We start from the raw sequence: 13,592 nt of genomic DNA, 5'->3' as shown, positions 1-13,592 counted from the left end.
TAGGATTGAACTTCAGATCTGTAGGCATGGAAATCTCAACATATTGAGCATGAATTTTATATAAATATGTATCCTCTGGTAACAATAACAAGGGAGGAAGTCTTAAGTTAATTGTTAAAGAAATTGTGAACTATACCTTCGCTCTTGCATTAATTTGAAGTTACTTTTCTAATTCAATGCATATGTGTTTTGATTCATACCTACTGGATGCGGAGGCCCCCCGCAAACACTCAACGTTTTAGTTTATTTTCATTTCGTTACTTTATAATTGCTTTCATTCAAATTCTTTCTGTTATCACTGCATTCTAGTTTCATTACTTCACTGTTTTCATTATTTCGTATAAACTTAGTTATCTCGTTTATCATTTCGCATTTGATTTATGTTTACGGTCTTTCAAATAGTCTAGTTCCTTAATACTTTTTCGCTTCATTACATTCAGCCTCTTCATGCTTTTTAGAGTTAGAATTTATATGACTCTGCAATCTGTAATTAGAAATTTCATTCATGCTCTTTAAAATCAGAATTGTATATATTTCATAAACAAGTTTTTGGATTTCAATACTTTTTTTTCATAGTAGAAAAGTGTTTATATAGATTCATAATTTTAGGATGAATAACATACAACATTTTTGAATTATAATCAAGTAGATAAGGTTTGATAGATTGATCTAACAATAGCTTAACTGTCATTCATTCTAACAATAGCTTAACTTTCAAGTATTAAATTGTAGAAATCTAACTCTGATGAAAATCTAGGTAAACAACGAAAATATCAAAATAAACATAACCATCATATTACTAAACGAAAGAATAGGCTTCTAGCATATATAGTGCACTTGCACTTCATAATTTTACCAACTCCAGTCAATAATTTATGCTTGCAATTTAAGAACATTAAATTGACCAAACAGAGGCAGAGGGATAATAACCACCAACGTGATAGGAAACAAAATAAACAATCTATTAAATATTATATATGTGGTGAACTTGGTCTTACTGCCCCTAATTGTCTCACTCCTTGGGAAAACATCAGTGAGAAGAGAGAGAAATTTAGTGAAAAGAAAGAGAAACTACCTCTAGACAAAGGAAAACCACTAGAATATACCCACTATATTATTGCACATTGTCATTTTAGCATAAATGATGTTTTTAGCACTACTTTATCTTATTGGAAAGATACTTGGGTATTGGATACTAGAACCACTTCTCTTATAACCTTTAGAATAAATTTTTTTGACACTTTCAGAGATAATATTGATGGAATAGTTTTTTTTGCTGATAAATCACAAGTAAAACCTCTAGGAATTGCATCTATTCGACAAAAAATACCAAGACTTGCATATTATATTTTACAATATGTTATTTACATTCCTCAATTTCAAATAAATTTGATCTGTCTCATACATATTAGGCAACAAGGGAATTCTATTCATACATTTGATGGTATATTTGTGTTAACTAATCCTCTAGGATTGTTATTGTACAATATGTAATTAGTTTCGTATTTCGTTTTTATAGTTAATAAGTTATCGAGACACCAATGTATTATATGTAGATTGCACATGTATAAATAAGTGATTTTATCATTACTATGATGCTCTTTCATTGTGGAGTTTATTCGGGCTTGTACAGTGGTATTAGATCCCTGGTTAAGTTGTTTATAAACTCCATGTCTACTAAGTTTGTTTTTAAGGAGGCGTTGGTTTGAAGTTTATAGAGAGAAGAATGTACAAGTTTTATAAAATGCATTTTGAGGAATGCATTTCTTGCAAATGCATGAAATAAAGACTATGGGAGTGCTCGAAACCAAATTAAAAGAAACCAAGGTAAAAGTGATTACCCACCAATAACTCTTATTGTTGACACAATCGACAGTGAATAAATAACATTGAATATTAGCGAAGCTTTGAAGCAATTTTTTTGGAAGTGAATTATTAATTATTTTTAGTGGAATATTTTTTTGGCATTTTAATTTAATCCACATATTGCTGGAAAGTAGAGAATGCTTCAAGGTTCATGAAAATGAAAGTAAAAAAAGTTTTACATAATTTTTTTGACAAGGATTTGTAAAATTAAATGAATATGGAGACAATTTCCAGAGTATGAGACCACGAGTAAGGTGAATACATTTCCTATATATTTTATATTAATTCAAGAAACAACATCTTTTTGTGGAAGTAGGTAGAGCCAGAAAGGTCAAAGTGAATAGAGAAAGAGGCAGAGCCAGAAAGGTGAAAGTGAATAGAGAAAGACGCAGAGCCAAATACTTGGAGTGAAAAGTGGTGGAAATATTCCAAGCTTGTTTTTATTTTGATTTCAAGTGAGATTTGAACGTAGTTATCTGCTGGATTATTTTTGGATCCTACTATCAAATTACTAAGCTAATTTTAATTAAAACAGAAGGAGAAAGCTATTTATATTTTCTTTTAGAGGACTACTTCACATATTTGAAAATTTGAAGAAGATTTGTTTGAAGAATTTATTTAGCTACAAAACAATTATGACTTTAATAGTTTCCATAGTTGGAGTTGTCCTTAGTGGAAATGAGAATTATCAAGAGTGGCTTAGAAAGCTTAAAAGTGCCCTTGTTTTTAACGATTTGTGGGAATTTTGTCAAGGAAGAAAAAAATAAAGATGGAAAAGAAATTGCACCAGAGTTGCCCGATAACGAGAAACAACGTGCAATTTGGGCGATAAAGGACAACAAGGCATATGCATTAATAAAAGCATCGACGACAAAATAGGTAAGCCGGTATATCATTTCTTGTGATATTGCATTCGAAACATTAAAGAAGTTGAAAGAATTGTATGGTTTGCACTTAGAACTCGAAATTATTCAGTTGTTGTTGAAGTTGTTCAATTTAGAGATGAAAGATAATGATCCATTGAAGAGTGCCTCTGAAATAAAAGGAATTTTTCATGATATAAAATCCACTAGAATTGAATTTGATTTACAACTTACAACTTTTATAAAAGTCCCTCGTCCTGTATATTCACACTATTTGGAATCTCTCCAAGCTAGTGGGCAGTTAAAAGACATTACATTTGATAAAATTGTAAAAAAACTAGCTGAGAGAGAAAAATTCTTTGGGAAGAAAGAGGCTCCACCTAACTCTAAAGTAGAAACTTTGTGCCTTGCACAAAATGATTAGAAGTCTTATGTTGAAACTTCTAGAGGTGATAAAAGTAGTAGAGGTCATGGTAGGAGAAATGATAGAGGCAGGGGGGACAAAAATAATCAGGGAGACAAACAACAAAATGATAGAAAACAAAGGAATTTTAATGATATACCAACTATAAAATGTTTTATATGTGATAAAAGTGGTCATACTGCTGCTAACTGTAAAATCCCTTGGGAGAAAGTTAGTGAAAGGAGAGAACAATTGAATGAAAAGAAAGATCAACCATCACTAGATAAGGGAAAATCACCAGAGTCTACACATTACATTGTTGCTCATTGTAATTTTAGTATTAATGATGTTTTCAAAAATGCATTTTCTTCATGGAGAGATAGTTGGATTTTGGATTTAGGAGCCACTTGTCATATGACATTTAAGCATGATTTTTTTGAAACTTTCAGTGATGATATTGATGGTGTTATTTACTTTGCTAATAAGTCTCAAATTAAACCATATGGCATTGGTTCTATTCGTTTGAAGATACCAAATATTGTAGATTATTTTTTACATGATGTACTTATATTCCACAGTTTTAGTGAAATTTGATGTCTTTTATCCATAATCGAAAGTATGTGCATTCCATTCATATGTTTGATGGCATCATTGAGATACAAATAACATCTGATCATACATTTATTATGAATGGTGTGGAAGAAGGTACACTTTTAAAATTAAATGGTACTTCATCTACTAATTCTCATTAATGTTGTTCTCTTTTGGTGCAACAAAGTGATATCATGTCTCCCAGCTTGTTGTGGCATGCTCAGTTTGGTCACATCAATTATGGCAGCATCAGAGTTATGGAACAGAAAGGTATTAAAGGTCTTCCTACATTTCCAAGAAATATTAAACCTTATGATGCTTGTATTTTGGGAAAACATTGTAAATAAGCTTTTCATATTTCTTCTTTTAGAGCTTCATGAAAATTAGGTCTTATACATTCAGATTTATGTGGACCTATTCCTGTTGCAACTACCAATGGAAATAAATGTGTTGAAATTTATTGAAGATTACTCGAGAATGTGTTGGGTGTATTTCTTGAAGGATAAGTCACAAGTTTTTGAAGTTCTTAAAAATTTTCATTTGATGATTAAAAATGAGATTCAACAGAATACAGGCATTCTCAAAACTGATAACGGTGGTGACTATACTTCTCATTCCTTTGAAAATTATTTGAAGGACAATGGAATCAAACATCAAACTGCTATACCTTATAATCCACACAGAATGGCGTTGCAGAATGTATGAATAGAACTCTGCTTAATATGATTAGATCTATGATGTTTTTTAAGAATGTGAAGTTAATGTTTTTGGGAGAAGCAATTCTTTGTGCAACTTATATTAGAAATCGTTGTCCTTCTTCTGTAATTAACAACATAACTCCTTATCAAATTTGGTATGATAGACTCCCAACTATTTAACATTTCATAGTTTTTGGATCAAAATGCTATGCTTTGATTCCTAAGGAACAACGAAATAAATTAGAAGTAAGAAGTAGAAAATGTATATTTTTGGGTTATTAAAATACTTCTAAAGTATAAATGCTATATGATGAAGAAAATAAGAAGTTCATTCTTTCTAGAGATGTTATTTTTCTTGAATCAGATAATGATAATTCCACTGTTGATATGAAACTGACTCATTTGGAGAAATTTGCATCTAAAAAGTTCTATTTTGAATCTGGTAATGATGTTCCACATACTAAAGGGGGGGTTCCCATTCTAGAGCGGTGTGTAGTTTTTCCATATTTGACTCATGAGAATGATGAGGATGTTATTGCTGAAGAAAATTTGGAGGATAATGTTGTTTTTGCAGGGTCAGAAAGTGTTCTCGAAGAACATATACTTTAGAATGAGAAACCATCACAACCACTTCAACAAAATTTATGAAGATCCACACGTGCTCGAAAAGTTGCAAGAAAGTATGATGATTTTGAAACAGGAAGTTCTTCTAAAGGTGATTCAGGTAACATTTCTCATGACTGTGAATTTAATTATTATACAATTAGTGAACCCAGTTCTTTTGAAGAAGTTGCTAATTGTGATGAATAAAAGGATGCAATGGAAAAGGAATATGATGCATTTATTAAGAATGGAACTTGGAGGTTAGTTGATCCTCCTGTAGGTGTCAACCCCATTGGTTGCAAATGGGTTTATAAGATCAAATACAAAGCAGATGGTTAGCTTGATAAATACAAGGAAAGGCTTGTAGCAAAAGGATACGCTCAGAAGGAAGGTGTTGACTACACAGAGACATTTTCTCCTACAGCAAAATGGGGCATGATTATAACTTTGTTTTCTCTTGCAACTCAGAATAGTTGGAAGATACACCATATGGATGTTAAAACAACCTTTTTTAATGTTGATTTGAAAGAGGATTTTTATATGTTTCATCTTGAAGGTTTTTCTATTAAAGATAAAGAGAAAAACGTAAGTTAGTTAAGGCTTTGTATGGACTGAAACAAGCATCTTGTGCATGGTATGAAAAATTAACTGAACACCTTCTCAAGTTGAATTCAAAGTTATTTGATCTAGATGATGCAAATCGTTTTGTTAAGAATATTGGAAGTCAATTGTATTTTTGGTTGTGTATGTAGATGGTTTGATGATCACAAGAAACAATGATGACTATATATCGTCCGTTAAAGAGAATTATTGAAATTTTTTGACATGATAGATTTGGGTTTATTACATTATTATTTAGGAATTGAAGTTGACCAGAAACCAAATATATTTTTATTTATCAGAAGAAGTATATTGGATAGATATTAGACAAATTTGGGATGTTGGATTGTAATCTTGTCACTACTCCAATGGAGAAAAAATTGAAGCTTACTTCCACTGAAAGAAGTACATTTGATGATCCAACAAAGTAGAGGCAACTTGTTGGAATTTTGAATTTTCTAACTACTACTCGACCTGGCATAAATTTTGTTGTAGGGATACTTTCCATGTTCATGCACCATCCATGTGAAGGTCATTGGAATGCAGCAAAGCGAGTGCTCAAGTATTTGAAAGGCACTCGAACATATGGCATCAAATATTCTAAAGTTGCATATTTCCATATCACCGACTATTCATATTTTGATTTTGGTGGAGATAAGGAGAATGGAGTCTCTACTTCTAGTTATTTTATGAGTCTTGGATCAATAGCCATGAGTTGGAGATCACACAAGCAATCCGTTCCTGTTGATTCTACCACCGAAGCCAAATATGTTGTAGAAACGTAAGCTACAAAAGAAATCATTTGGCCTCACAAAATACTTGAGGATTTGCAGGAGAAACAAAAGGCTTCAACTCCACTACTTATTGAAAACTCTTTTGCAATTCAGTTGGCCAATAATCCCAAGTTTCATGACCGAAGCAAGCATATTAACACAAAATACCACTTGATTCGACATTATGTAGAGGCCAAAGTTATTCATTTGACACATTGTCCTACTTTTTTTTTTTAGCTGAAACGAGTATTTTATTTATCAAAGGCCAAAGCCAATCAAGAATTACAAAACCCTTTCATTGCTTTTCTCTGTTTTTCTAGTGCTCCTAAGGAATGATTGCCATTTTCGGAGTCTCTGCATTTATGTTGATCATACTTTTTTCAAGATTGCATCCTACATTTGCTAACCTGTCTGCTTCAGTGTTTAAATCTCTGAGGATATGGAAGAGCTGTGCTGATGAGAATTCCTTCAATAATCTGTTTACTCTTGCTAGTTGCTTGTTTAGAACTGGATCTTTGAGACTTTTCTTGTGAATTAGAGACCTTATCAGCAGTTCTGAATCTCCCAAAACTATAATTTCATTTGCATTTCCTTTTCTGGTCAGTTGACAAGCTTTTAATAGACTGAGTGCTTCCGCTTGATTGTTGGTTTTTATCTCAAGTCCCCAACTGAATTCCTCTTTTCTGCCATTTTGAAAGTAAATGACGCCTCCTGCTCCTGATCTGCCTGGGTTTCCTTTCGAAGCCCCATCAAAGAAGATTGTACATTTACCTTGTGACTTCCACCAATTTTGAAAATTGCCCGAGTTGTCTCTGTACTGCCAGTTTTCCTTGTGGTTTGGGCGGATGATGGCTTGAGTAGTTGGCATGGGAGTATAACCTTCCAGCCACGCCTTTTCTTCATTTCTAAGGTTGCTGTCTTTGACGCTAGTTTGTCTCAGAGTTTCCAGGAGGAGATCCTTGGCTTGCCTTGCTACTGCTTCTACATTTATGTCTTTGTGATTGAAGACAGCTTCATTCCTGGAGAGCCACAACTTCCAACAAACGTATTTCGGTGCAGCAATCCATAACTTGTACCAAAGAGATTTTTCGTTGATGCTGCGGGGGTACCGAGTTTTCCATGTCAAAAGCAAATCTGTGATCTGACAGCGTGTTGGGGGACTCACATTCAGCCCTATTAAGAAGTTGTTCCACACTTTCTGTGCGTACTCACAGTCAATGAACAAATGGACTGCTGTTTCTGAAGCGTTCTTGCAGAGGACACAACGATGCGGGCCTGCAAAGTTCCTTTTGCACAAATTGTCTCCGGTCAAGATTTTGTTGTGGAATAAGGTCCAGCCGAAGAAGTTAATCTTGGGAATGCTGAAGCTTTCCCATATCTCTTTCCAAACTGAATCCGGATACTGTGACTCCTGTTTTCCTTGCATTTGAAAGTAGCCTTGTTTGACCGTATACTCTCCTGTTTTCCGCCATCCCCATTGATCTTCCTCTTCCTTGTGCACAGGAGTGAAATCTGTTATTGCCTCTAACAGGATTTTTGACTGTTCTTTTAAGTGGATTGGGATGGTTGGCAACGTCCAGCGCTGCCAGTTGCCATTGAGGTCCCACTCTGCTATGTCCTCAATTTTCCTTACCCCTTTAGATATTAACCAGGCTCTCAACTCTGCTATTTCATTGACGGTGGATAGAGGGGAGTGATTCATGATTCGTTCTTTCCATAGCAGCGATTTTTTGCCATTCCCAGAAATTTTGTATAAATGGTTTCAGAAAAATTCGATCCCTCTGCAACACAGCCTCCAGGCCTGCGTTCCTTTTGGAGATTGCGCTAGATTGAAAGATGATATTGGTTGTTTTTGTAAATATTTGAGGTTCAGCAGCTGACTGATTGGGTGCGAAGGTTCTGTAATTAATTGCCACAGGAGTTTGCCTCCCAATGCCAGATTTGCATGTTGGAGGTCGCGGATCTGAAGTCCGCCTTCGGTTATTGGGCGTTTCACAGTCTCCCATTTGATGAGGTGGAAGCGTTCCTTGTTACCTTTCCCTCCGCTCCAGAGAAAATTTCGAATGATGCTGGAGATTTGATCAGTAATTTTTTTTGGAGCCAGCAGCAGCGAGGCTTGATATGTGGGCAGGGCAGAAAGCACGGATCGGATGAGGGTGAGTTTGCCTCCGGTGGTGAGCCAAACTCCGCCCCACGCTGTTATCTTATTTTTGAATTTAGATATCACTTCTTCCCACAGTTGGTTTCGATTGGAGCCCCTCGTCAATGGTAAGCCGAGGTAATTGATTTTTTCCCACAAAGCGTATCCTTTGAACCCCAGAACGTTGGAAATTCTGTCTGTGGCGTGCTGGTCGATATTCCAACTGTAAATTGCACTTTTCCTTTCACTGACTAATGCACCGGTGATGTTGCAGTACTGTTGAAGAATGGTTTTGAAAGCGCTTGCAATTCTAGTGGATGCGCCCCCCAACAGAATTGAATCATCTGCGAATAGCGCATGATTCACCGGGGCTATGCCTTGAACTATCCTTATCCCTGGAATGGTACCGACTTGTTTCTCTTGGGTTAGCTTGCGACTTAGAACGTCTGCCATCAAGATGTATAGAAAGGGCGAAAGAGGGCAGCCCTGCCTCAATCCCCTGGTTGCTTGGAAAAAATCCGTTGGTCTGCCATTCACCATTGGGGCGATCCAAACGTTTTCTGTACAAGCCTTGATGAGGTTTATGAAGTCCTGTTTAAAGCCAAATGCTGCTAGAACCCTGTACAAAAAGGAACGATTAACACGATCAAAGGCATTGCACATATCCAATTTAATGATCATACCTTGTTCTTTCTGGGTTAGACTGGAATGGAGAGCTTCTTGAATCTGGATGACATTATCCAGAATTTGTCTACCTTTTACGAATCCTCCTTGTGCCTGAGAGATGAGCTTTGGGAGTAGAGGCTTGATTCTGTTGGCTAGTAGCTTGGCCACAATCTTATAAGAAATGTTGCAGAGAGAAATCGGCCTATATCTGTCAAAGGTCCTTGGGTTTGTTTCCTTAGGAATTAAGGCTAGAAAGGTAGAGTTTATTCCTCCTCCTACTTTTGCCTTCCTCAGGATTCCTCTTACCATTCTGAATAGGTCGTTTTTGATGATTTCCCAACAGATTCTGTAGAAGTGAGCTGAGAACCCATCGGGTCCTGGAGCTTTATCCGGTTCCATGGACCAAACTACATCAGTTATCTCCTCATCCGTGACTGGGGTCAACAGAGAATCGTTGTCCTCCTCTTTGACTAGGTTTGGGATGGTTGAGAGGAACTCCTCTGCGTCCTCCTCATTTCCATTTCTTTCCGCACTTAAAAGATTCTGGAAATGAGTGACAGCTGCTTCTTTGATTTGTGAAAATCCATTGTACACCTGTCCGGTTGTGCTTGTTATCTCTGCTATGTGATTACGGGAAACTCGTGCCCTGCACTGTCTATGAAAGTATTTGGTGTTCCTGTCTCCAGATTTGAGCCACAAGCTTCTGGACTTTAAACGCCAATATTCTTCTTCAGTTCTGAAACAACAATATGCTTTCCTTTGGGCAGTTTTTTCTATGTCTAAATCTGTGGGAGAGGGATCTTTCTCCTCCATTTCGAGTTGGACCCTTTCCAGCTGAAGAACTACTTCTTTCCTTTGGCTAGTTGGAGTGTGCAGAGATTTTTTAATCCAGTCCTTCAGAGCTTTTTTGGTGTTTTTTATTTTTTGTTCCCACACATAACTTGGGGATCCGTTAACATCTATCCTCCAGGCCGTTTGAACAGTTTCATAGAATCCGTCTTTGCCTGCCCAGAGAGGGCTGAAGCGAAAAGGGAGAGGGCCGAGATCTTCTTCTTTTTTGATACAGAGTAGAACTGGCTTGTGATCCGATGTAAGCTTGGGGAGGATCTTGGAGAAAACCATTCTATTGTCCAGCATTAATGTGCTACTGATGAGAAACCTGTCCAGCCTAGCAGAGATTTGATTTTCTCCTGATCTGTTGTTGGACCAGGTATATTTACCTCTTATAGGTTTGAAGTCAACTAGATCCCACTGCGTAATCAGATTTCCCACAGTGTTGACGAAGGGGTCTCTAGAGTATGTTCCTCCTCTTTTTTCTTTGGGGTCTAGTATGATATTCAGATCTCCTCCAATGACTATGTTCGTAGGGTTAATCTGTTCTATATAGGCCATTAGTGTCCTCCAACACTCTCTCTTTTCTTCATAGTGGACAGGGACATACAAATTAAAAAGAGCCAAGGAGAGATTGCTTACCGTATGTCGCAGATCTATGTGGATCCAATGTTGGGTCTCTGTGGATCGTTCCAAAGTGAAAGAGCTTTTTGACCAAAACGTGCCTATTCCACCAGCCGATCCCCTTGCGCTAACAACCTTTCCTGAGTCGAATTTCCACTTCAACATGCTGGTGTTTAGAAGGGTTTCCCCTTCTACTTTGGTCTCTTGGAGCATAAGGATGTCCGCGGACTCCATCTTCAATAAGTCTTTGATAGCATCTGCCTTGTTGGGATTACCCAGACCCCTACAGTTCCAAGAGATCAACTGCATCATTTACCACTTAAAGGGGTAGGCCCTCCTCCTTTGGAGGCCCTAGGCCTGATATTCCTCCCTAGTGTCATTTCGATGGTAGCTTGACTGCCGAGGGTTTTTTGTCTTTCTGATTCCTCTTCTCTGGTTTCCTTGTTTGATCTTCGTCCAGCCCTTTTTGTTGTCCTTTCAAATGTTTCATCATCTGATGATCCCATATTCTCTATGGTTTTCTTCTTTTTTTTTATTATTTCTGCCTATGAAGGGGAAGAAATATTGCTTGGGGTGTGGATTGGATTATTACCTGGTTCCATGGCTTCAATATTCTCCTGCTGTGGTGGTTCTTCTTCCCCTGCTTCCGGAGGATCTTAAGGAGGCGTGAGGATTTCAAAGGGGTTTTTATCCCCCTCATTGCCTTTTGTTTCACTGCTTCCAGCGTTTTGGTTACTTGTGCTTCCATTATCTACTTTGTTCTCTGTCCCTTTAGCCTTATTTTTGTTACTCTGTCTATTGAATGTTGTCTTCTTTGCCTGTTTCCATTGATCTTCTTTATCCTTCTCTGTTGCCTCCTCGTTTCTTTTGCAAAGTGCCCGTACTCATGGCAGAATCGACACTTGAAAGGCAGCTGTTCGTAATCAAGCTCTTGGATGTGTGTCCAGTTTGCCACCGATAGCTGAATCGCTTCGGGTAATCCTGTTTCCAGATCGACCTCCACGCAGATCCGAGCACAAGAGTATTGATCCTTCCTTGGGGCCTGGTCTATGTATTTTCCAAGTGCGTTTCCTATGGATTGAAGTGAGCTTTGATTCCAGCAATGTAGGGGAAGATGCGGGAGGCGCACCCAAACAGGGACCGCCTTGGGCACATCTTGCACTGGATCGAAATCAGTAGACCATTTGTTCAAGTAGAGTCCTTGAGGCCCCATGAAGTATGGCCCGTTTCTGAAAATCAGGCCTCTGTCCTCTGTACTGTCGAACAAGAAAACGAAATACCCTTTGCCTACAAAGTAGACTTTGATTCCTTCATTTACCAAGGGTAACCAATTCCTTTTGACCCATTCTTCGACTGCTCTCGGGGATGGCCACAAACCGGTGAACTGGCCGATCAGACCTTTTTCTGCTAAATTCAGCGCAGATCTACAGATTTCCTCCTCTGGTAAGGCAACCTTGGGTATACTGTCCAGTTTTTTGACAAATTTTTGCTGCGGGCTTGTGACCTGGCGTTTTCCTGTTGCAGTAACGAGAGCCTTAAAGGCTTCGATCTCCGGAGGGAAGGGGGGAGGGGCCGCAGGGCCACCTCCAGGCTCCATGAGGGAGAGCGCTTGCAGGTCGCTCAGAAGGTGCGGCTAGGGTTGCAGCGCGGCAGCTCGGAGCGAGTGACACATTGTCCTACTTAAGAGTAGATCACAGACACATTTACAAATGCATTGGAACGTGAAAATTTTGAAAACTTTAGAATGTTACTCAGCATGTTAGATGTCCCTTGGGATTAAGGGGGGATTGTTAACTAATCCTTTAGGATTTTTATTGTACAATATGTAATTAGTTTCATATTTCATTTTTATAATTAATAAGTTATCGAGACACAATTGTCTCATGCCTAGATTGCACATGTATAAATAAGTGATTTTATCATTAATACGACGCTCTTTCATCGTGGAGTTTATTTGGGCTTGCACAACTTGAAATTTGTAGAGCATTTGATGATATGATTATTATGGCTGGCATTGAAGAAGAAAAACTCTTAAAACTCAAATTCATTTCATTATTTAACTCAACGAAGTGATATGTCATATTCTAGTTTGTTGTGGCATGCTCGTTTTGGTCATATAAATTATGATAGTATCACGATTATGAGACAACAAGACATTAAAGAGATTTCTACTATTCCAAGAAAACTTACACCATGTGATGCTTGTATTTTAGGAAACCACTATAAGCAGCGTTTTTATAACTATACTTTGAGGGCTTCCAGGAAGTTAGGTCTCATACATTCCGATTTATGTGGGAATACACCTATTCCATATGCCAATGGTAATAAATATATGCTAAATTTTATTGATGATTACTCGAGGACGTGTTAGATTTATCCGTTGAAAGGGAAATCATATTTTTTTTGAAACTTTTAAAATTTTCATTTATTGATTCAAAATGAAACTGAACTTAACATTAGCACTCTACGATTTGATAATGGTGGTGAATACACATCTCATGACTTTGAAAAGTATTTTCAAGACAATGGCATTAAACATCAAATTACAATTCCTTATAATCCGTAACAAAATGGTGTTGCAAAACATATGAACAAAACATTGCTAAATGTGGTGAGATCAATGATGATTTTTAAGAATGTTAAGTTGATGTTTTGGGGAGAAGAAGTTCTTTTTGTAGCTTATATTCGTAATCATTGTCCTTCTTCTACCATCAATAATAAGTCTCCTTATGAAATGTGGTGTAATCATCTTCCTCTTGTTCAACATTTTAGAGTTTTTGGTTATTTATGCTATGCATTGATTCCTAAACATCAATGCAACAAATTGGGTTCTAGGAGGTGCAAATGTATTTTCTTATGATATTCTACTACTTCCAAAGATTATAGGTTGTATGATGAGTAGAACAAGAAACTTATTATTTCACGAGATGTAGC

At 37.0% G+C, this 13,592-nt stretch overlaps 1 protein-coding gene across 1 annotated transcript; it reads right to left on the bottom strand.

The window, feature by feature from the left end:
* Window positions 1-11,409: 11,409 nt before the first annotated feature.
* On the bottom strand, window positions 11,410-12,255 carry LOC149174812 (uncharacterized). Its single transcript, XM_089420970.1, has one exon. The coding sequence runs from the start codon at window positions 12,253-12,255 to the stop codon at window positions 11,410-11,412; it is 846 nt and encodes a 281-aa protein (XP_089277096.1).
* Between the last annotated feature and the right edge of the window lie 1,337 nt (window positions 12,256-13,592).

This window comes from Pinus tabuliformis, chromosome 4_1, assembly GCF_031772625.1.
Source record: "Pinus tabuliformis cultivar Carrire ecotype Pingquan chromosome 4_1, CPIR1, whole genome shotgun sequence".
NCBI lineage: Eukaryota > Viridiplantae > Streptophyta > Pinopsida > Pinales > Pinaceae > Pinus > Pinus tabuliformis.
This window is presented reverse-complemented; position numbering and strand designations above follow the sequence as displayed.